The sequence below is a fragment of the Anabrus simplex genome, chromosome 3 (assembly GCF_040414725.1).
Source record: "Anabrus simplex isolate iqAnaSimp1 chromosome 3, ASM4041472v1, whole genome shotgun sequence".
Taxonomy (NCBI): Eukaryota; Metazoa; Arthropoda; class Insecta; order Orthoptera; family Tettigoniidae; genus Anabrus; species Anabrus simplex.
The window spans coordinates 452857133-452881576 of record NC_090267.1 but is presented as its reverse complement, the minus strand read 5'-3'; the positions used below and the strand labels follow the sequence as shown (position 1 = coordinate 452881576).

The following is a 24444-nucleotide window of genomic DNA, read 5'->3' as shown; positions in this document are numbered from 1 at the left end:
CTCATTTTCCAGGGTCGTTGCCTTGTAACAAGGAGATCTGAATCACTGATACCTGGAAAATAATATTGGAAAAGGAGTCCATCTGGTACTTTCCCCCACCCATAAAATTAAACAGAATATATCTTAATATCACACAAATTTACTTAATCAATTAAACCAGAATATATCTTAAAATTTGAGCATAGCTCGTCGTAATACACCCTTGAACATATATATAGCAAAATAAACAGAATATTAATATGAATAATTAATGTATCTATATTATGAAGCAACTCTCTCTCTATAGGAACTCAGTTTATCCCGAAACGCATATTATACACATGCAGTCATGACTTTTTCGAAAATGGACTCCCTTTTGCTGATAGCGTTGATATACTGTATTTTGGAACGGCCCAACTCGTTACCTCATGTAGATATTCTTAACCATAGCATATTATCCCACTCCAGCATCACTCTTCCTGGTTCCGTCAACTGAAGATCTCCAAAAACTCCCAACATGGCATGAGACCTCTTCCCTCAACTCGTACCAAACACTTCTCTGATTACCACCAGTATCACCTCTGCACACTGCAAGCTGCAACTTCCAACTACTGACGCATGCTTGCACCACACTAGCCCAAGCCAACACAACAGCATCTTAAAATAGCCCAATTCCGGGAATTTCTCTACCTCAGCTCCGTCAACACGTAAACATCCACTCGGAGAATCGTCACGTAGGTACACAACCAGGAGATAAACTGAGTGAACTAAACACGCTAGTCCCAAATAAATATTGAGATTATATACAATAATGAGAGTTCCAAAAAGAGTTACTAAGCCACGACGGCTAAATACACACATAACTGAAATATACACATGAATAAATAATAATAATAATAATAATAATAATAATAATAATAATAATAATAATAATAATAATAATAATAATAATAATAATAATAATGTCTGACCGGGGTTTGTCAGGTTACAGTTGCATGATAGTGTCTTAAGAATGTTGGTTTGCAGAATTTGGGACAGTTTTTCTGCACTATATGTCTATTATTGAGAGACGAGGGAGAATGTATTCCTGGCATCCTACCTGACAAAGTTAGTACATAGAGTAGAGGTCCTATAATCCAATCAGCCAAGCAATTTCTTATCTGTTGTCTGAGTAAACATTGACAGAAGCCAAAAAGCTCCCATGTTGATTACTGTAATTCTTAGAAATAAGGTGTCCCAGTATAAATTGCTATAAACTGAACAGTAAATTGTGCATTACTAAATAACAGCTAATTTTTTCGTCTATGTTAGACGAACAAAACAGAATTGGTATCACACTTCCGTGAAACTGTGTTACTGTAAGAGCGGCTTAAAAACCTTGGTTTGTACCGAACCCTCTTCCATTGTTATCCTGGAATTTCCTGTCTGGAACTCTAACTAGTCACATGTCTGAGGCCAAAATAATTGAAGGAAGGAAGCAGCACGCTTGCATGCTTCAGAATGGATTTAGAGTTGGACTGTGCTGTGAAGTGTTGTCATGCCACTGGTTAAAAGTGTAAGAAGAGACTTCTTGTCTAAATGGATTGAGGGAAAGGAATTTCTAACAATAGATGGTGATGTAGTCTATTGTGATTTTTTAAAAAAAAATTTAAAAATCTATTAGCACCTTATACTAGGCAATGAACCATTTTATTTAAATTTTACTACTTCTGGAAAGTGCACATGTAAAAGAAAAAAAAAAAGAAAAAAGAAAACAGTGTTTCATTTGTAGATTAAATGTTCAAAATGGGAGCAAATATAATGCTTGAAAAACTGGAAAATCCCATATTTAAAATATTTTTTGAGATGTATACAAAACATTATTAGAAAGATCCAACAACCTTAAGAAAAAAAATTGTCCAATATCAAATGCACACATACTGTATAGAAAATCAGATTTTTATTAGTTTATTTATGCTACTTTTTACATGATCTCCATTTAATGTTATTTGGAAATATGAAATTCATTTTTGAAAAGAGGTAACTTTTAACCTACTTTCTTTACATGAATTGTATTTTATTTGATGATGATGATGATGCTTGTTGTTTTAAGGGGCCTAACATCGAAGGTCATCGGCCCCTAATGGTACGAAATGAAAGAACAAAAATTACAAAGGCATCCACTGACCAAAATAAAAATTAAAAATGTCATGAAGAATGAATGGATGAACATGAACCCAACAAAACACAAAACAAACAAACAAAAACAAAAACCAGTGGATCGGATTCAACAGAGAACGAAAATAACATTATTACCGACCAAGGAACCACTCATAAAGCACAATGATGCTTGGTGTCTAAAGGGGGTGCAAAATCCACGTCTAAGGCCCCACAGAATGGTACATGTCGCGAGTAAAATAGAACCATGGTATGTGTCACGTTGGGGTATTAATCAGAAGTAGCGAGGACTCACGGTGTTCCACAAAAGATGGTACTACTCACAAGTATTGTACTTCGTACAGGTAACGCAGACCTATGGTGTTTCGCACACAATGGCGCCACCCACAGCCAACGCAAACCGATGAGTTTCCTCACCTAGGGTACTAGTCACGGGTGCCGGTCCCAAGGGCCCCGTGGTGTTCCGCACATAGTGAGTACTAATCACAGGCAATGCAGACCCACGATGTTGCTCATATAGTGGCACAACTCACAGGCTACGCCCAGACCCGCGGTGTTGCCCACATGGGTACAACGCACGGGTACTGGAATCCACCAGGTGAGGCTTTTTACTGCAACGAATCACAAACATACTTCGTACCATGTTGGTGATACTACTCGCAAGTACATGCAACCTATGGTGTTCCCCGCATGATGGTACGAATCAAGAGTCGTTTCATGGTTCTAATTCATTCATCCCTTGGTCGCCCCTTTTAGTCGCCTCGCACGACAGGCAGGGGATACCGTGGGTGTATTATCCGTCAGCCTCCCCCACCCACAGGGGGTGTGTGTTTGGTCCGCGAGAGGTATTTTATTTCCCTCAAGTCCGCCGGCAAGCCGGTTAGGACCCCCCTATCCGCCACCTGGGACGCGCCACGTGGGAGTATCACCTCTCCCCCTGCTACGCCTGCGTAGCAGGTTCGTGGTGTATTTTATTTACATCAACTAGATTTTAGATAAAATTCGAAATGACCTGGGAGATCAAACATATGGGCTTCTGTAGACAAAACTATGGATTCAGCAGATCAATGTGTTGCCAATTTGATAGTTGCAAACTTAAGTGAGAATGGACCTGGTCAAGCTCATCTTGTGTGCTGCCAAGTTTTACAAAAACAAACCATCCTTCAATTGTGAACTTCTTCGACAAAGGAATGCGTGAGTAATCACATTACGTTTACTAAATGATCGTACAAAATTCTGTACATCATGTTTTAAGATGTAACTGAATTCTGATACTACTGATATTTCAGGAATATTCTGGTCAAATCTACATAAGGAAAGGGTTCCCCAACTGTTGAGTGATGCTGTGCCATACATAAAAATGAAAATGCATAAAATATAAGTAGTGTTGAATATTAATTAAATAGTATGCTGAAAAGCAAAATTTTTTTTTTGCTAGTGGCTTTACGTCGCACCGACACAGATAGGTCTTATGGCGACGATGGGACAGGAAAGGGCTAGGAGTGGGAAGGAAGCGGCCGTGGCCTTAATTAAGGTACAGCCCCAGCATTTGCCTGGTGTGAAAATGGGAAACCACGGAAAACCATTTTCAGGGCTGCCGACAGTGGGATATTTTTAATACAGTGAAACCTCGTTAGTGAATTCCTCATTATCCCGCTTAGCAAGTCGTAAATTCAAAGTCCCGATTCTCATCATATTAAAGCTACTGGTACATAAAAATACCTCACTTAGCGAGTCACAAATTTTCGGTATTACCGCTTAGTACGATCACATTTTTTATACACCAGAAAATGTTACTTTATTTGTCATCCCTTCTGAAAGAAACTTTATTTCCAACTCGGATAAGAGCTGATGCCTCAGTTGTGCGATTACGGGAAAAGACCTTCCTGAACTTCAAAGGATAAGTTGCACTTTTGGGGAGCAAGCCATTAGCCTCAAGAATGTTCAGTTTTGCTTGCCTGTTTATGCTTGTATTTCACATTCCATTCAGAAGGTAGAAATTTATTTTGTGCTGAGTGAAGTGTAGCTAATATTTGTCACATGATACGGTAGCCTATATCTAGAGTAGGAACAAAATCTTGTAAATCTGACTAGTGTGGTGCATATTCATCTTGTGATAGCCTAGTTACGGATATGGACAATGTGAAATTCCTTAATAACTTGTCGGAGACACTAATGTTTGGTTGAGTGTCACCTGGAGGGAGCGGGTGCGGGGCTCTCTCTGTTATTACCTACATGTCGGAGACACTAATGTTTCGTTGAGTGTCACCTGGAGAGAGCGGGTGCGGGGCTCTCTCTGTTATTACCTACATGTCGGAGACACTAATGTTTGGTTGAGTGTCACCTGGAGGGAGCGGGTGCAAAGACAAAATTAAAATATCGCCAGAAAGTGGACTGACATAAGCACACAGAGATCACAAATGTTGAAACTTGCACCTTCGAGTTTCGACTCGAACACTCAAGTTGGTCAAAGTTTTGTCCGATTCAAAATGGAGGCCAAAGTCATTCCTTGCAGTTGCACACAGTCGAATGTAACTTCCAATTCACTGTCTAAGGGTGTGACCAGAAAATAATGTTTAATAACCCACTGCTCCGAAATAAAAGGCTTCTACTAACATTTGTTTTAGAAAAAGTGTGATCCACAATGATTCGCTGATATTTTTGTTGGCCTCTGTGCACATGTTTTCATATTTGCTGTCTGGTGTTTTTCACACCATTCAGTGCATTGGTACTTGTTATTTTATAATCCCCAACGGAAAAGATTTTCATATTTGTTCCCTCGTGTTTTTCACACCTTTCAATACTTTTCTCTCTTCTTTAGAAATGGTAGATAAGCCTATAGTTTCCACTGTACCTGCAGATACATAACATAAAATGCCCTCATGTCAGAGAAAATCTTATCTATCGTTTCCATATTCCTGTTGGTTAGTTTTTGTTCATATATTCCTATATTCATTAGTACGTTTTCTCACTTAACACGTTCTTTTTCCTTGTCCCCTGCAGATTCGTCTTAACGAGGTTTCACTGTATTCTAAATCGTATATTGACACATTATTTTCCATATTAACCTTTTGCGCACTCCTATGTCGAGTGCGGTTCGACATTAAAATATTAGACTTGCGCTCCGATGTCGAGCTCCACTTGACATGACAATTTCTCGTACTTTCAGCGCTCGTATGACGACTGTGCCGTGTTCTGGTATTGTAGAGCTATCTAACGGTCTCTGGGAGAACACGTTTTCCTATTTACAATAGTTTGCGGGAATTGTGGTAACTTTTTTAAGCTCTGTTATTCTCAAATGTTTATGCAAGCTCACAGATGTGGTGGTTTGAATGTAAACATGGCTTCTGCTTCGTCTTCACTCATGGAACTGGATATTTTAGAACAGTTAGAGGACAGTGATAGTGACGATGATAAACCAACAACTGAGTTGGATGATTTATTAGTGAATAATGTAAGTGAAAGTGAACAAAGTGATAGTGATAATGAAACCGGAGGTGGTGATGCTCCTCCATAACCATGGCGCGAGTGGAAAGCTGGCGATACTGATTTACCTGCATTCTCATTCAATGAAACAATTTTTGGATACAAAGCATCAGGTAGGAACAATCCCTCAACACTTTACGGATTTTTTCAACTTATTTTTAGCGGCGAGTTATTCAAGCAAATTGCCGATGAGACCAACAGATATGCTAAAGTCAAAATACAGAAAGTGAGAAAACCCGGTCTCCACCCAGAAAACTGTTTTGAAAAGTACCACACAGTGAAAACATACAAGGATTAATGTATTTTGTGTGCCTAATTGTAAATATATTCATGTAACATACTTATATTTTGTGTTAGATTCTTTTGCATCGTTCACATCCTACAGCTGTTTATAGTGTACAAATTAATTAGGAGTGGAGCAGGAAGCATACGCTAAGGGTAATGGAGTTCAAAAGGTTAAAGGTATTTTTGAAAGCTCCTGCTTGTGTTGCTGCAGACAGAGAGAGCTTGCCAGATTTGCCTTTGCCACCAAAGCCTATTCTAACGAGAACCTGGGTAAATGCTGCAATCTTTTACTGCAATAATTTTGAAACAGATAAGTCAGTAAGAAATCATTAATCTGGACTATAGGTTAAATAGTAAACTTAATAATTTCTCGAATTTACCAACAATGAACTTAATGCCACTGTAGGCATAATATCACTCAACTGTTAATTACATCCAGATGAGATCTCTTTCTTGTACCTTTCCCATCACTGTTCACTGGTTATGTATTACTTTTGATTTTCCTAGTCATTTTCAAAATTATACGAAAAACAACATTACCTGTTTGAGTTCCTGCTCTGACAGTTGTGGAGGTGCTGGAGGGGCAGGAGGTGCTGTATATACAGACACTGGAGCATATGTTGGTCGTATACCATATAGTGGAGGAGTAACAGTGGGAACCATTACTACAGGCGCAACAGCTGATGGGTATAGTCCATATGGCTGCACAGGTGCATTCTGAAATTCAAAATTTATAACATTCAACTGCCAAAGAAATACCATCATTTCTAAAATAATGACCATGCATGATTTATGTACTACACAACAAAAGAGTACATCTCAAATGTTAACATTTTCACTTGCTTCGATACCTTAGGTGACAAGACAAGCTCAGTTTACAGTTGTAGCAGCTTTGCAGCAGAAGGGGTTCAGTGTTTTAGAATGTGAGCAGCGAAGACAGCATGAAGTACACTGTCCAGGCCCCCAAAACATTATGTGATGGTATGAACAGTTCAGGGACACAGATTGCTTGTCGTCATAATCATCATTTCATTGCACCCGCAAGCCGGGTGTGGTTATACAGAAGTCTCTTCTTGTTTGTTCTGCCCCTCTGTTCGTCCATAACATAATAATTACAATTCATACATCGCTTTTCAATATCTTTGAAAATTTGTTTCTTTCAAACATCACACGGTCTTTCTCTAGGTCTTTTGCCTGTGACAGTCGAAGTAGGCTGTTGCCTTACTTGCAGCCATTCTCTTCAAATGGCCATATCAGTGCAATCTCCTCAATTCTAAAGTGTCAGACTAATCCCAGTTACTGTCTTATTTCTTCATTTCTTATTCTTTCCTGTCTTTTGCAGTAGTGTCTCTACTGGTATACTAGCCAGCGTCCTGGAAAGTTGCATTATTCAACTAACGAGCCCATACGGCACTGGGGCAAAACACTGGTAATTTTATGATTGAATTTCCTGACTTTCATTTAGTTACCTCAATCAAAAGACATATTTTTGGTCATGCTAGGACATATATAGCAACTGGAGATATATTTCTCCCTGAGTACACCAGCACCGAATCATGATCAAGTTTCCTTAAACTTATTTACTTACCTCAATCGCAAGCCATATTTTTGGTCAAGAACAGAGGAACTTCCTTTCAGTTGCCTAGAGATTTGGCTGACCCAGTCAAGGTTGCTGCTTCAAGTCCAAGTCAACACTGATACAAGGTATGCTTTGTACAGGGAGATCTCAGAAGGCAGAGGAAATGTTTCATCCCATTGAACAGAATGGTAGAATTTAGAAGCTGTTCGCATTCTGTTGCCGATTTAATCTTTTATGATACTGTCCCAGAAAATAAAGCTACCTAAATATTTAAAGTTGCAGATAGGATCCATTTTATCACTTCCAACTCTCAAATGGACAGTTTCAGAATTTCTACTAATCAGTCCCACTCTTTTAGGTTCTTCTTGCCAAACATCTAGTTTGACATAGACCTCTGCTTGCGTTTCCTTCATATCGTTACATCATCAGCAAACACTGAAGCATTCGTTGTTTGGTCTTTCCTTTCAACTGCTTTAATGAACATGTGGCTTGTGCAAAATCACCAGATGATCAAGCATTTCCAAGAAACAGTGGAATGGGTTGGATGAAGATTCATACGTACAGTAGTCCATATAAGTCGCAAATTTGGAATACCAAAGTTAATTGTTCAGAAGATTTTTTTTAGAATTTGCTTATGGCGACAATGGGATAGGAAAGGCCTAGGAGTGGGAAGGAAGCAGCTGTGGCCTTAAGGTACAGCCCCAACATTTGCCTGGTGTGAAAATGGGAAACTCTGCCAACTTGCTCAGTACCTGGAAGATTTTATGACGTTTACGACAAACCACATTGTCTACAGCTACTACAACAATTCCAGTGGAATGCTAGGGAAAAAGGTACAAAATTTGAAATGCAATGCTAGAACCATACGAGAACTATTTTGGCACATGCCTGGAGTTCACTGACAAGGCAACTTTTCATTTAACCACAAGATCTTGATACGGGGTTCAGAAAGTCCTCATGCTGCTGTGGAACATAAAAAGGGATTTTCCAAACTGAAAGTCTCCTGTGCGATTGCAGAACGAAGGTGGTATACTTGGCACACTGATGTGCGTCACTACCTGAATGCGGAACTCCTACACTGTTGAATTGGGCACTGTGTTGAAGATGGATTGGTGCTATTCAAATAACCTCCTAAGTCTCCTGACCTTTAATGTTATTGATTTTTCCCCATGGTGATATGTTAGAGACTTTGTTTACATACCATACATAATTGCTAATACCATTGGATGCACTCTGGGACTGCATTACTACTACTTTGATAACCTTTGCATTGATGTGTCTTGTGACGAAAGGACAAATCAAACATTTGCAATTTTACTTTGAGAGTTTCCATATCTTCCTCTCGAAAGAACCAGAGAAAGAGGGGAATGCCTTTTGGTCCCAGTTTCAATGACTGTGAAACCCTCCCTGTGGCAGAGAGGGGGCAATGGATGAATACATTATCTACAGGCGGCTAACGAATGCAGGGACCAAGTATCTCCTGGTATAAGGAGACTACCTTCTACCAAATGCCAACAGCCTCCTAGGAGGGCGGATGAGCACGTAGAAGGAAGGCACTCTCTTGCCCTTGAAGGGAGAAACTGCTCCTAAAGACAGAAGAGCCACTAGATGGCCAATAGCTGGTTATAACCAGCAAATCCTATTCTAATAGAAGGGGTGAGGGCAAGTATCTGGTGCCTTAAAACTAGGACTACTCGGCTAAGGTATGGCAACCCTGACAAGGTCTCTGGCCCTCCAGGTTGGGGGTTGCACATAGGGTTAACGGCTCTATTGCGTAAAAAAAGATTGTTACGAATATCTTACATTTGCCTCGGATGAATAAGAATGGATATCCAAATATGACAACCCTGCAACAGGAATCGCCTTTACGAATAGAAAGTTGGAATGTAAGAACCCTGTATTAACCTGGATCTTTCAAACCTCAGTCAACAGTTGGAGAAGTATAGAATGGGAATTGCTGCAATTCAAGAGACTAGATTATTAGGTAATGGTATACAGGACATGGGGAAGTATACACTTTTTAAGAGTGATAAAGAAACTGGACCCCACAAATTTGGTACTGCATTCTGTGTCCAAAATTCACTAGTATCGTCAGTGCCGTCATTTGAACATCTGAATGAAAGACTATGCTATTTGAGGGTACATTCTAAATGGTTTAACATATCACTGGTGAACTGCCATGCCCCCACAAACAACGATGATCATATTAAAGACTCCTTTTATGAGGATTTGTTAGAACTGTGGAATAAATCACCCAAACATGATGTCAAAATAATTTTGGGTGATTTCAATGCAAAAGTTGGAAAGGAAGAACTTTTTGTGCCAACAATAGGAAGGGGAAAGTTTGCTTGACTGAAGCAATGATAATGCCATTCGACTAATCAATTTTGCTACATCCTTAAACATGAATGTGCAGACTACCACCTTCCCACAAACAAATACATAAGGAAACATGGTATTCATGTGACTGTAGGACTGCCAATCAGATCATGTGCTAATTGATAACAGGCATAGAAGCTCCATAACTGATATCAGAGCTTACAGAGGAACCGAGATAGGATCTGATCACAATATTATAATTGCTTCTGTTAAAATTAAATTGAAAACCTCTTGTAAATCACAGACTGAGGAAAGATGCAAAGTTGACACTGAGAAACTGAAGCAGGAGATGAAAGATTTAAGTATAATGTGGAAATTACAAACAAATTTGATATTCTGGGAAAAGATCCTATACAAGTCACTGATGAAACAAATGACTAAGTTGTGAACGAATGTGGAATAATGCGAAACAAATCATGACAGCAGTAGCAATGAAAGTGTTACCAAAAGGTGTTAGTAAGAAAAAGAAATGGTTTGATGAGGAATGTCAAGATGCAGCTAATGAAGTGGCAGTATGGCAAAATAAGTGCCTGCAGTCTAACAGGAATGTAGATGTTGAGGAACTATACAGAGAAAAACAAAGAATGTAGTAAATTAATTCGTAGAAAGAAAAAAGTCTACCTGAAACAACAAACAGAATCAATCCTAGATGACTACAGAAACAGGAACATCCGCAAGATGTATGGAACTGTCAACAATTAAAAAAGGATTTCAAGCAAGATCAAGTATTATAACAGATAAGTAAGCAATACTTTGATTATTTGATTAATTCTGCTGATCCAGAAACCTGTATGGTAAACCATCTAGTTCCACATCAGAAGAACAAATACCAGAGCCATCATATCAAAAGGTATTAAAAAGTATTATAAATTTAAAAAACAAAGCTTCAGGTAGTGACAACATTCCTGCTGACCTTATTAAATATAGTGGAGAAAGATTACATAAATACACATATAAGATCATTCTAAGGATATGGCACGACGAAGTTATTCCAAAAGACTGGCAGGAATCACTTATTGTCCCAATTCATTAAGGAGGGGATAAGGAAGAACTTCAAAATTATCGTGGTATATCTCTTGTAAACACGGCTTAAAAAATTTTGTCTCTTATTCTTTTACAGCGTTTAAAATCATTTGCGGTAAATGTTATTGGGGACTATCAGAATGGTTTTCATACTAACAGATCCACTACAGACAACACATTTGCAATTAAGGCTATTAATAAGGTGTGGGAACACAAGGAGTCAAATGAGGAGTTAAATGAGACTATGGAGTGGGTATGTGGGAAAATGGGAGTGAAATTTCTAGATACTAATAGGTGGGTAGGAGATAGGGATCTGCGCTCAGATGGCCTTCACTTAAACCGCAGTGGTACATATAAGTTAGGAAATTTGTTTAGAAGGGTTATAGGGAGGTACATTCAGGGAAACAGGGTGCCCTAGGCAGCGGTGTTAAGGGAACAGGGAACTGGAAATCAAGTAGGGATGACATAAAACTGTTAGTGCTCAACTGTAAAAGTATTGTAAAGAAAGGAATAGAATTAAGTAATTTAATAGATATATACTTACCAGATATAGTAAAAGGAGTTGAATCATGGCTGAGAAATGATATAATGGATGCAGAAATTTTCTCACGGAACTGGAGGGTGTATCGTAGAGATAGGATAGGAAAGGTAGGAGGGGGAGTATTTACTCCCGTGAAAGAAGAATTTGTAAGCTACGAAAAAGTTAAAGATGACAAGCATGAAATTCTAGGGGTAAGGCTCATTTCTAAAGATAATAGGCAACTAAATGTCTTTGGAGTGTACAGACCAGGAAAGGGTAGCGCAGATGCTGATTCAGAATTATTTGATAAGATAATCAGCTATGTGGGAAATGATAAGGAAAGGAATGTGATCGTAGCAGGTGATCTCAATTTACCAAATGTCAATTGGGAATGTAATGTGAACGACAGGAAGCATGACCAACAAATGGTAAATAAGTTAATATGGGAAGGGCACCTGATTCAAAAAGTGATGGAATCAACTAGAGGGAAGAATATTCTGGATATGGTGCTGTTAAAACCAGATGAGCTCTATAGAGAAACCGAAGTAATAGACGCTATTAGTGATCACGAAGCTGTTTTTGTGGTAATTAAAAATAAATGTGAAAGAAAGAGATTAAAATTAGGACTGTTAGGCAGTACCATATGGCTGATAAAACAGGCATGAGGGAGTTTTTAATAAGCAACTATGATCGGTGGAAAACGGTAAATAAAAATGTAAACAGACTCTGGGATGGGTTTAAAGCAATTGTTGAGGAATGTGAAAATAGTGTAGCTTTAAAGGTGGTAAGGAATAGTAAAGATCCACTATATTATAACAGAGAAGTAAAGAGACTAAGAAGGAGGTGTAGGTTGGAACGAAATAGAGTTAGAAGTGGCTGTGGAAGTAAGGAGAAATTGAATGAACTTACTAGGAAATTGAATCTAGCAAAGAAGTCGGCTAAGGATAACATGATGGCAAGCATAATTGGTGGCCACACTAATTTTAGTGAAAAATGGAAGAGTATGTATAGGTACTTTAAGGCAGAAGTATTCAGTCAGCAGTATGTAAAGACTGTTGGTTACAAGGATAATGTCCAGATAGAGGAGGTGACTAATACTAAAGAAGTATTAAAAATTTACCTATGACAGCAATGACATTTACAGTTTTGTTTTTTTTTTTGCTAGGGGCTTTACGTCGCACCGACACAGATAGGTCTTATGGCGACGATGGGATAGGAAAGGCCTAGGAGTTGGAAGGAAGCGGCCGTGGCCTTAATTATGGTACAGCCCCAGCATTTGTCTGGTGTGAACATTTACAGTAAGATACAAAAGTTGAAAACTAGAAATGCAGCTGGAATTGATAAGGTTTCAGGGGATATACTAAAGACAATGGGTTGGGATATAGTACCATATCTGAAGTACTTGTTTGATTTTTGTTTGCATGAAGGAACTTTGCCAAATGAATGGAGAGTTGCTATAGTTGCCCCTGTATAAAAAGGAAAGGTTGATAGGCATAAAGCTGGAAATTACAGGCCAGTCAGTTTGACATGCATTGTATGTAAGCTTTGGGAAAGCATTCTTTCTGATTATATAAGACATGTTTGCAAAATTAATAAACGGTTTGACAGAAGGCAGTTTGGATTTAGGAAAGGTTATTCCATTGAAGCCCAACTTGTAGGATTCCAGCAAGATATAGCAGATATCCTGGATTCAGGAAGTCAATTGGACTGTATTGCAATTGACTTATCTAAGGCATTTGATAGGGTGGATCATGGGAGACTACTGGCAAAAATGAGTGCAATTGGACTTGACAAAAGAGTGACTGAATGGGTGGCTCTGTTTCTAGAAAATAGAACTCAGAAAATGAGAGTAGGTGAAGCTTTATCTGTCCCTGTAAAAATGAAGAGGGGAATTCCTCAAGGCAGTATTATTGGACCTTTATGTTTTCTTATATATATATATCAATGATATGTGTAAAGAAGTGGAATCAGAGATAAGGCTTTTTGCAGATGATGTTATTCTGTACAGAGTAATAAATAAGTTACAAGATTGTGAGCAACTGCAAAATGACCTCAATGTTGTGAGATGGACAGTAGGCAATGGTATGATGATAAACGGGGATAAAAGTCAGGTTGTGAGTTTCACAAATAGGAAAAGTCCTCTCAGTTTTAATTATTGCGTTGATGGGGTGAAAGTTCCCTTTGGGGATCATTGTAAATACCTAGGTATAAATATAAAGAAAGATCTTCATTGGGGTAATCACATATATATGATTGTAAATAAAGGGTACAGATCTCTGCACATAGTTATGAGAGTATTTAGGGGTTGTAGTAAGGATGTAAAGGAGAGCATATTTGTCTCTGGTGAGACCTCAACTCGAGTATGGTTTCAGTGTATGCGACCCTTACCAGGATTACTTGATTCAGGAACTGGAAAAAAATCCAAAGAAAAGCAGCTCGATTTGTTCTGGGCGATTTCCGACAAAAGAGTAGCATTACAAAAATGTTGCAAAGTTTGGGCTGGGAAGACTTGGTAGAAAGGAGACGAGCTGCTCGACTAAGTGGTATGTTCCGAGCTGTCAGTGGAGAGATGGCGTGGGAGGACATCAGTAGACGAATAAGTTTGGATGGTGTCTTTAAAAGTAGGAACGATTACAATATGAAGATAAAGTTGGAATTCAAGAGGACAAATTAAGGCAAATATTTGTTTATAGGAAGGGGAGTTAGGGATTGGAATAACTTACCAAGGGAGATGTTCAATAAATTTCCAATTTCTTCGCAATCATTTAAGAAAAGGCTAGGAAAACTACAGGTAGGGAATCTGCCACCTGGGCGACTGCCCTAAATGCAGATCAGTAGTGATAGTGATAGTCAGTTCATTTATCTCTTTATAGATTTCTTCAAGGCATATGATTCAATCCATGGAGAAGGGCTGTGGAAAATCATGGACTTTGGCTTTCCAATAAAATTAAATAACATGTCCAAACTGTGTGTGAATGGTAATGTTAACTATGTTTTGCTCAAGGGCAGAAAATCAAGTTCCTTCCAGAATAAAACTGGACTGAGACAAGGGGATGCACCATCTCTTCTATTCAACATTGCACTGGAGAAGATCATCATCAAGGGTTATGAATTTCATATTGTTAGTCCATACTGAACTTGACTGATTTTTTTTTCCCTACCTCCAATAACCCATCCACCTAACTCACCCTAAACTATTCCTCCTGTATATCCCTATCCTATCCTATCCTATCCTATCCTATCCTATCCTATCCTATCATCTTTTAACTTCCACTTCTACTAATCCTCCTCATTTATTACCATATCCTATCTTTTCATTTTCTTTGTAAAAAAAAACGAGTTGAACTGTATACTGTAATATCACCTACAGTTCAGATCATTACAACATTCAAATTTAAATTCATACCTTACGCTACCTCAAATACGACCTGAATTCTTATCTTCAAGAAATAACACACTATGCATACGAGTTTTTCATTTGTTTCCAATATTGCTTTTTTAAATATTTTTCTCCTCACAATTGTTTATGTCAACTGTTCGGCATCTCTAAAGAATCTATCATACAAGATCCTATAAACATTAATATATACTCCAATTATATTAAATTTTATTATATATTTTTGCACCTAGAAGCATTTGCAAGCTTGATCATTGAACTATTCACTCAGTTTCATTAGCATTTCGAAGCGCAGTGCCGGACATTACGTATGTTGTGCTGCTCTTCAAGAACTTGCATCTTACTTCATTTAAGTGGCTTATCTTCGACTTCTATATAATTTTAGAACTTCAAATTTATTAAATTGTATTATAACTTCACGCCTAGCAGTATTTGCAGGCTTGTTCACTGAACTATTCACCAATTCTCATAAGCATTTTGAAGCACAGTGCCGGACATTATGTATGTTATGCTGCTCATCAAGAACTTGCACCTTGCTTCATTTAAATGACTGGTCTTAGGGTTCTTCTGGATTTTAGGATCTTACATCACACAGTGCTAATCCTCATAGTGTTATAGTGCTTCTTGAACTGCTTTTAGTGAAAGACTTATCCTTTACTTGTTGTTTTCCTATGCACTGTTTTATATTTTAATTTAATCGGCTGATGATGACCCGGAATAGTGGTCAAAACCAGTCCCGCTTTTAATCAAATAAGAATGTAAAGTTTACATTTCTTATTTTCCTTGCATTGAATAGGTTTAACCACTTTATTTCTTATTTCAATTTAACCTGGTAAAAGATAAGTTTTAGATGTTGACAAGTTTACAAAATGAACGGAACACAAAAACGGGTTGAATAATGTAAGTATAAAATACCATACTTACCGAATAACTGAGGACTAAGTTTACCATTCCTTCCATTCCATCACCCTGTTTCCCATTGAGTGGATACCAATCATCATGAGTCTCTCCATTCAGAACTGCCTGCGGAATGACAATATGGGTCCATGCAATCAGCTCATCCATTGTGAAGGAGCATTCATCAAATATTTCAAGGTGAATGGTATTGACACCTTGTGGAAGGTAGCTAGACAAAAACAAAAAATACAAAATATATCCTGGGTATAGGTAACAGAGTGTAGAACAAACATTAATGAGTTATACAAGTTTCATAGTTTATAATTTTCATTATCCATGTTGATTTCCCAGTTCCATGTGGAAAAAGGACTTTATTAAAACTCCCACCTAATCAACACTATAAGTAAGAAATTCTTGATCTACCTCATTAGAAATAGTACTGGTTTTGGTCAATATCTGACCATCCTCAGCTACATACTGAACCCTATCGTTCATGGTGTGATAGATTGATATTTAACACAATTATGGTATTGCAATATAGGACTCAATTTACATTTGGCACAAAGCCATGTTGGAAGCTGTTGTTGGGATTCAGTCCGATGAGACAGGCATGTTATCATGTGTGAGTGAGAGGAAATGTGTTAGAAAGGGGCAGAGACACTTGAATTTTGTTTGGAGAAGCACCATACCATCTTGATAAAACTTAAAGCGGCAAAAAGCAGGCTTGTCACGGCAAGGAAATCAAGCCATATCTATTTTCCCAGAGGGTTATTACAGAAAATAGAAATAATCCTCGTAATTTTTCGAACGTCATGATGTATCGTGACAATTCAAGGTCAATAAAACAGCATTTGAGCATGCACCGTGGGAACGAGATGACTAGCCACATATCAATCTCAAGTGTGTTTGCCAGTGAACCCCCTGGCGTTGCGTACCCTGCTGCTCCCTAAAAGAACTGAGAAATTTGGAGGGAGGCATCTCCTTCTGTTCCAAGATTTGCTTATGTGCGGTCGTGAGTATGTTGGTTTGATCAAGAAATTGTGCCATAAACTTTGTATAGAACAAAGACCTAACGTCTATTCAGTGCAGTCGTGAATATACTAGTTCGGCTAATGATCACGCAATGAACTCATTGTAGAACAGTTTGATTAAACAATTCTATTCTGATGCTTTACAGTGCGGTCGTGAGTGAATAACGGTATGACCGATAATAATGCCGTATGCATAGACTTCGTCGTAGAAGCTGTATGGGCGAACTGTGTAAATATATAAATGTGGAGTATAGCTAGAGATATAAACTTGAGCAGCCAAGATTATTACCGCCAGACTTATATGTGTGTGCAGTTGAACACTAGATGGTAACGTTTATGTTTCAATTAACTAGGCTATCATTTCTGCCTTCAGTTAAAGTCATTTCACACACAAGTTCGCATGCAGTTGATCAGTAGACAGTTAACAGTTATGTTGCCATTGAGCTTTCACGGCCCATCTTATAGGTATGATACTGTATAGGCTTTTGGGCATATGCCGTGTCAAGAAAATAAGGTGAAATTCTTTACGTTTCGCAGAGAACTGTGCTCTGTGTCATCAGAAGAAAATCTCGACTGTCCACGAGAAAGGCTTCTTAAAAAATTACTTTTTCAAATTTAGACGTTATAACAGAAGTGGAAATGGTACGTTTATTCGTCACCAGATGGCTCCCCGAACATGGCACAGCGCAAGCGTTCAAAGCGGAAGCTGACCGAACGATCAGAATCAGTATAAGAGGGTCACATAACGTGTACGTAATATATGACATTGACAGGTGTATGGCACTGACACAAGCCTGGAATGAAACATCTGGGGATGAGGAACGTACGAATTTGGAAAACACCGAGACGAAATAACAATAGTGAAGGGGCAGGGAAGGGGACTACCTATGTAAATCCTTAATGGCTGGCAACCAGGTATTAATTGATAGCCAGTGTCCCTGTTGAAATTGTTAGGCTTTCTACGTATTTCCACAGCTTCCCCTATAATCCTGGACCTGTAGTGTCTAGTGTGGGTACGAGCTCGAGCATCTTGGAACATTATATCATGACCCGACTACAGAGCGTGCCGATTTGTCTGGCTGGTTGAGACGAATATTACGTTCATATTTCTTGATACAGCTACCAATGAACCGGCATGTTTGGCCGATGTATACCTTACCACAAGTACAGGGAATTTCGTATACCCAAGGGTGTAAAAGTGGGGACAATTTGTCCTTGGTTTTACTCAGACTATGAGCAGTTTTAGTGGCGGTGCCAAACACTGTTTTTTATATTGTGTTTGCAGAGGACCTTGGCAATTCGATCTGTGGTGTTGTCGAATGTAAGTCAAGTAGGCAGTTCCCTTCACTTCTTCCTTCTGTGAGCTTTGCTTGGTCATTTCTCTGGGATGCAGGGCTCTATGAATCTGCAAATTGCTGTAACCATTACCCTTGAACGTGACTGAGCGTGTCCATCTCCACCTGGATATTTGATGGCTCACAAATTCGTCTCACCCTCTTGGCGAGTGTCATGAGAATGCCTTGATTTTATGCTGGATGGTGGTGAGAATCTGCATGAAGATAGCGATTTGTGTGGGTAGGCTTACGACAGACGGTATCTCCTAAGGATGATATAGATGTTGAGTCCCACAGGGAACCTGAAATATATTGGTATTATATCCTAAGAAATATTGGTATTATACCCTAAGGAGCCGTCCGGTTTCTTTCTTACTAGAACATCCAAGAAAGGAAGGCATACGTCCGACTCCATCTCCATAGTGAATTTAATTGAAGGATGTTGCTGATTTAGAAATAGGTGAAGTTTCTCAGGACCTACAGTCCAGACCACAAATGCATCATCAACATACCTCCACCATATCATAGGTTTGACAGGCACCGAAGTAATAGCCTCCTCCTCAAAAGGCTCCACAAAGAAATTAGCCACTACGGGCGAAAGTGGACTTCCCATAGCTATTCCGTCCGTCTGTTCGTAAAAATTCCCTCCCCACAAGAAACAGCTGGAAGTCATGCAGTGGTAAAATAGCTTAAAAATGTCCTCAGGGAATAGATGTTCAATGAGAGACATGACTGAGCCAATCGGCACTTTAATGAACAAGGCTTCCACATCAAAACTCACCAAAAGTGCATTAGGTTGAAGGGTTATGGTTGACAGCTTGTTGACAAAATACAGAGAGTCCGTGGCGTATGATTCAGTACGTCCTATGTGTGGCTGAAGCAATTTGCTTAGGTATTTAGCCAGAGCATACATAGGAGAACCTATCGCACTAAAAATAGGTCTGGGGGGAACATCTTTTTTCTCGATCTTAGGCAGTGCATATAATCTAGGTGGCACTGCATCCCCCAGGGACAAATGTTTAGCCTCCTCTTTTGGAAGTGAAGATTGCCTTAAGAGCTTCACAGTGGCATTGGACACACGAGTGGTGGGGTCACATGAGCTCAGTCTGTAAACAGGCTCTGACAATATAGCCAAGATCTTATTCTTGTACTCGTCAGTGTCCATAACTACTGTCGCATTACCCTTAAACAGGCTCTGACAATATAGCCAAGATCTTATTCTTGTACTCGTCAGTGTCCATAACTACTGTCGCATTACCCTTATCAGCTGAGAGAATGGTCAGTTCAGAATCATCCCTAAGTTCCTTCAGAGCTCTCCTTTCACCTCTTGTGAGGTAGTTTCCCATTGCATTCCTCAGTCTTGCATAGTAATGACTGTAAAAGCAATTACATCTTTTCAGTTAAAGAGAAGGCTATGTAAAGAAATTTAAATTTCATGAAGATGTAGCATATCATGAAGAACAGATTTGCGCTATTCCACAAATAAACTGGGAACCAAATGACTGCTCAATTGTTTGCGTGAAATATTTTTGCGATTCATACTTTCTTATTCAACAAAAATATGTAGACAAGTACTGCATATAAATCAAGCCTCCGTTTTAAGTGACAGTGCAGAGCCAAAAATATTCCTGGGCTTGCCTTCTTATCTTAGCAGTAAGAAGACAGTCCTCTCATCTTTCTCTCCTGGCTTATACAATGGAAGCAGTTTACTGAAGAAAATTCTCTGTCAGAATTTTTGACATCGGATACTTACAATGCACTGTACGATTGAACTTTTCTTTTGAAAGAAGACTGTTTATACCCATAGCCAGCTTTATGTATGTACCACCACGGAAATTTGAAAGAGACAATTTGTAATCAAAGTTTGGAGAGTACCGACAACTAGTCAGAGGTAGTAGTAGCAGCAGCAATAGTAGTAGTAACAGTAATGAAAATCCACAGCCTGTTTCCAGTCCTTTGACCGGGTCAGGCAGCGAGGATGGGAATTGTGCCAGCTGCCAAAGCCTTTCGCACTCCTCTGGGGCAATTGTTAATGAAATGAAGTGATATTGGAGAGTGTTGCTGGAATGAAAGATGACAGGGAAAACTGGAGTACCCAGAGAAAAAACATGTCCCGCCTCTGCTTTATCCAGCACAAATCTCACATGGAGTGACCAGGATTTGAACCACGGGACCCAGTGGTAAGAGGCCGGCGCGCTGCCACCTGAGCCACGGAGGCTCGTAGTAGTAGTAGTAGTAGTAGTAGTAGTAGTAGTAGTAGTAGTAGTAGTAGTAGTAGTAGTAGTAGTAGTAGTAGTAATATCACAAATACCAAAATTCTCGAAAAGGAAAAGAAGATATGCATGGGATATTCTTGTTCTTCATTCTAAGAGACAGAACTGGTGCCTTTTCAGTAGATAGTATCGAATCCACACAATATAATTATACTAGGCCTATATATATGTTAGACTGTAGCCATAGGTCAATGTGAAAAGTTCTTAGGGGTTTTGTAAGAGAATTATCTGGAAAACATTGAATTCGGCAAGTCTAGTTTTTTCTGCATATTTGAAGTTATGCAGATTTTAAGCTTGCTGCAAGTGTAAATTAAAGTTACTGCTGTAAATTTACAATTAATAATAAGGGCCGACAAGATGGGTATTTTCAGAGACTGAATAGGGGAGAACTTTCAAATCCATCTTATATTTAAAAATCGGAAAGCATGTACCGCTAGAGGGAATTGCACAAACTCCTGTGTCAGCAAAGTATGAAAGCACGTTTTTGGCTGTATCTAACCAAATCAACATTCGACTTTTGAATGAAATTGGAGTCCAGAATGTCAAAACAATAATAAGTTTGCTTCAAGAATCGTGTTGATACGGTGGCAATTGCTTTAATTTTGTAAACAAGCTAAAGCTGCTGTCACCTGAAATTTATTCTGTAGAACTGAAAATCCACTTAAAACTGCACCACCAATGAAACGTGGGGAGGAAACATGAATGTTTAGAAAAAACATCCAGTTGTGTATCTGCAAAATTAAAATACTTCTTGCCAAATATCCATCAAAATCTTGACTAGAAGGATGCAGTATTCTTTTCAACCCATAATGAGGGCAAGAGGTTATAGTTCTTCTCTTACTGTATACCACAAGAAACTGCTACTTCTGAAGGAATTGAGCAAGGCTGAATTCCTTGAAGGCTTCTTTATTCTCAAGGAGGTAATGAAGGATCAGCAAGATAATCCTGACAAGTTTGTAAATCTGAATTTCTGCCCTCAATTACATCTGAACATCTAGCTTTTTCTGTGGCCATATTAAAGTTTATATGGATCCCTTCATCTAAAGTTGATGCTGAAAGATCATTCCCTACATACTCTAAATGTGAATGAAGGATGAAGTCTTAAGCCAGAAAATAGTGAAAGATTAACAACGGAAGCTTTCGAATGATTAGACCAAGTATCCATACTGTCTGTACATTTTGTGTTTCTTTATTCTTATATTTAGTTTAAATCACAAATGTGATGGTTTTAATTAATTTTCCTGTTTGTTATATTAAATGACTAGAGTATATTTGAAAAATCCACCTAATATATAGGTTACAAATACAGATTACGTTTATTATTATTATTATTATTATTATTATTATTATTATTACCGGTATTTATTTATTTATTTATTTATTTGTCTTTTTGAAAGTACACAGGCAGTAAGCCCAATACAGTACCTTCTTAACACAATAGTACTTATAATGCATACATGTAAGTAAAGATAAATACATAATAATAATGCTGAAGATAATAAAGACAAGGAAGAAGAATGAATGGAAAACACACATACAGAGAAAATGACAATCCAGAGTACAACAATGATTATTTCTACACTATAAAAATACAGGAATTGAAACAAGGATATAATAAAGTAGTAAGTGACTATATTAATAAATAAGTTAAAGAGCACCTATTATATAGAAAAGGAGTCTGAATTTATAAATTAGAAACAAAGGCCTTTAAATGTGAATTAATGACAGTGTGTGATTCTGAAAATAAATCTATTCCTGCAGCAAATGTGTTGTAAAATCGTAGCATTTTAATAAATGGCGAGTTCAAGTGATGAGATGTTCTTGATCTTGGAACTTGAAATACTGTGTTCATGAGAGCTCCAGCTCGTGGAACATGAAAGGAGATAAAATTGAGCAGTCCTATGGAATTAAATTTATTTCTTACGATTTTGTTTAACATTTTTAGAGAAATAATGATTCTTCTGTTGCGTAACGACGTGAGGTTAAAGTTACTTCTTAAATACCGTGTTGATGTATCAAAAGGGTAAAATGTCTTATTTGTTTTATAATACAGATACCGCAAAAACTTGTTTTGAACAACTTCAATAGTATGTATTTGTTCGTTAGAACACGGGTCCCAAATTACAGATGCATATTCTAATTTACTTCTAACAGGGCTAGTAAATAACTAAATAACAATCGATGATTGAGTAAATAATTTAGAACTCCTTATTATAAACCCGAGCATTCGATTGGCCTCGTTCGTTATTTTTGTAATATGGGCGTTGAATGTTCATTTTTCATCAAATATTACTCCTAAGTCTCTTATTGCTGAAACTGTTTCTAGTTTGGTATCTTTTATATAGTACGACGCAATCGTACCTTTCTTTTTCCTGGTAAAAGTTACTGATTTATATTTCTTTACATTAAGAGACATATGATTCATATCGCACCATTGTACAACACGATCAATGTCCTGCTGTAGCTCATCCTCATCCTTCTTGTGATGTATAACTTTAAATAGTTTTACATCATCAGCAAACAGCAAACAACTGGCATGACAAAGATTATTCGGCAAGTCGTATATCAAAATTAAAAATAGAAGGGGACCCAAATTAGGTCCTTGAGGAACACCGGAGTAACTAATGAAGTTGTCTGAGATTTCGCCTTTAAAAGACACAAACAGACATCGATCTTTCAGGTAAGTACATAACATTCGAAGTAGTGGTTTCGAGAACCCAAACTGGTGCATTTTTTTGGACAAGAATTTTATGATCTACCTTGTCGAATGCTTTTTCAAAGTCCGTATAGACAACATCTGTTCTTCCGTTGTTATCCAATACATCATACAGTGTCTGAGTAAATCCTACAAGATTTGTAATAACAGATCTATTAGGCAAAAATCCATGCTGAAATTCTGAAATACCTCCCTTAATGTGATTATAGATCTTAAAATATAGTATATGTTCATATACTTTTGCAAAGGCGTCAATAACGGAAACAGGGCAGTAGTTAGATATATTTTCATGAACGCCTGCCTTCGGAACAGGTGTAATTTTTTATATTTTCTACCTTTCAGGGAAGCAAGACTTTTTTAATGAAAGGTTGAAAATGAAGGTTAGCTGTGAAACCAGTATTTCAGCACATCCTTTAATTATATAAGGTGGGATGTTATCTGGACCACTTGCCGTTTTAGGTTTTAGTTTTCCATTAATGACTCTTTTTACCTCCTCTTCTGATATACAAGTCATATTGAGCACATCCATAGTTGGCAATACAGAAATCTCATCCAAGTCCATGTCATCGATATTATAATTAAAGTCCGGGATGGTATACACCGATGAGAAATATTGCGCAAATCCTTGCGCAATATTTCCAGTTTCTACCTGTTGTCATTATAGAAATAGGCATTATCACCTATTCACGTTTCTCTTACTAATAGTAAACGTCCAGAAATTATTAATATTGTGTTTTATTCCATTTTCTAAGTTGTGAATATATATTTTATTTGCAATGTTTATTTTAGATTTTAGTTCACTTCTAAGCTGCCTAAATCGTATGTGTATGTTCAGTCTTCCGCCCTAAGGCTGGCTGGATCCTCAACAGCTCTGCCATCAGCTGTCATAGATGGCCTAGGCATCACTGAAGAAGCATACTAGGGAAATGAGGAGTGAGGTAGTTCCCCGTTGCTTTCCTCACCAAGCCAGAAGTTGCTATTACATATCAGTTTGCTAAGCCCACTGAAATGCATGCACCAACCGACCCTATGAGCAACATTTTCACACCATTTATAGCAGGGATTGGCTACAGAAGGAATGGCATTACTAACATCACTCATACTCAGTCACTTTCATATTGTCAAAGCCAAGGATAAGACAGAGACAGATAATGAAAGTAACAAAATTACTCTAGCCCATACCAGAAGACATAGTGCACTGTAAACACTAGGTCCTGCCAGCGAAGGCAAGCCTAAATCGATCGTCATAATATTTCAAAAACTTTCTCTTCCTAGCACATTTCTTTTTTCGCTTTAGAGTTTGGTTAATATCGTGTGTAAACCATACGGGATATTTGGATTTTTGAATGAGATTCCTCTTGAGAATGCATACATCAAAACATTTGTAG

The 24444-nt window shown here is 38.1% G+C and overlaps 1 protein-coding gene across 1 annotated transcript in view; it reads right to left on the bottom strand.

Annotated features, from left to right (window-relative positions):
* LOC136867425 (toll-interacting protein) overlaps positions 1-24444 on the bottom strand; it is an 81073-nt gene that overhangs the window by 14917 nt on the left and 41712 nt on the right. The window contains exons 4-5 of the mRNA XM_067144626.2: positions 15730-15931; positions 6448-6624 (exon numbers count right to left, since the gene is read on the bottom strand). Coding sequence (XP_067000727.1) covers positions 6448-6624; positions 15730-15931 — 379 coding nt within the window. The remainder of the gene's footprint in view (positions 1-6447; positions 6625-15729; positions 15932-24444) is intronic.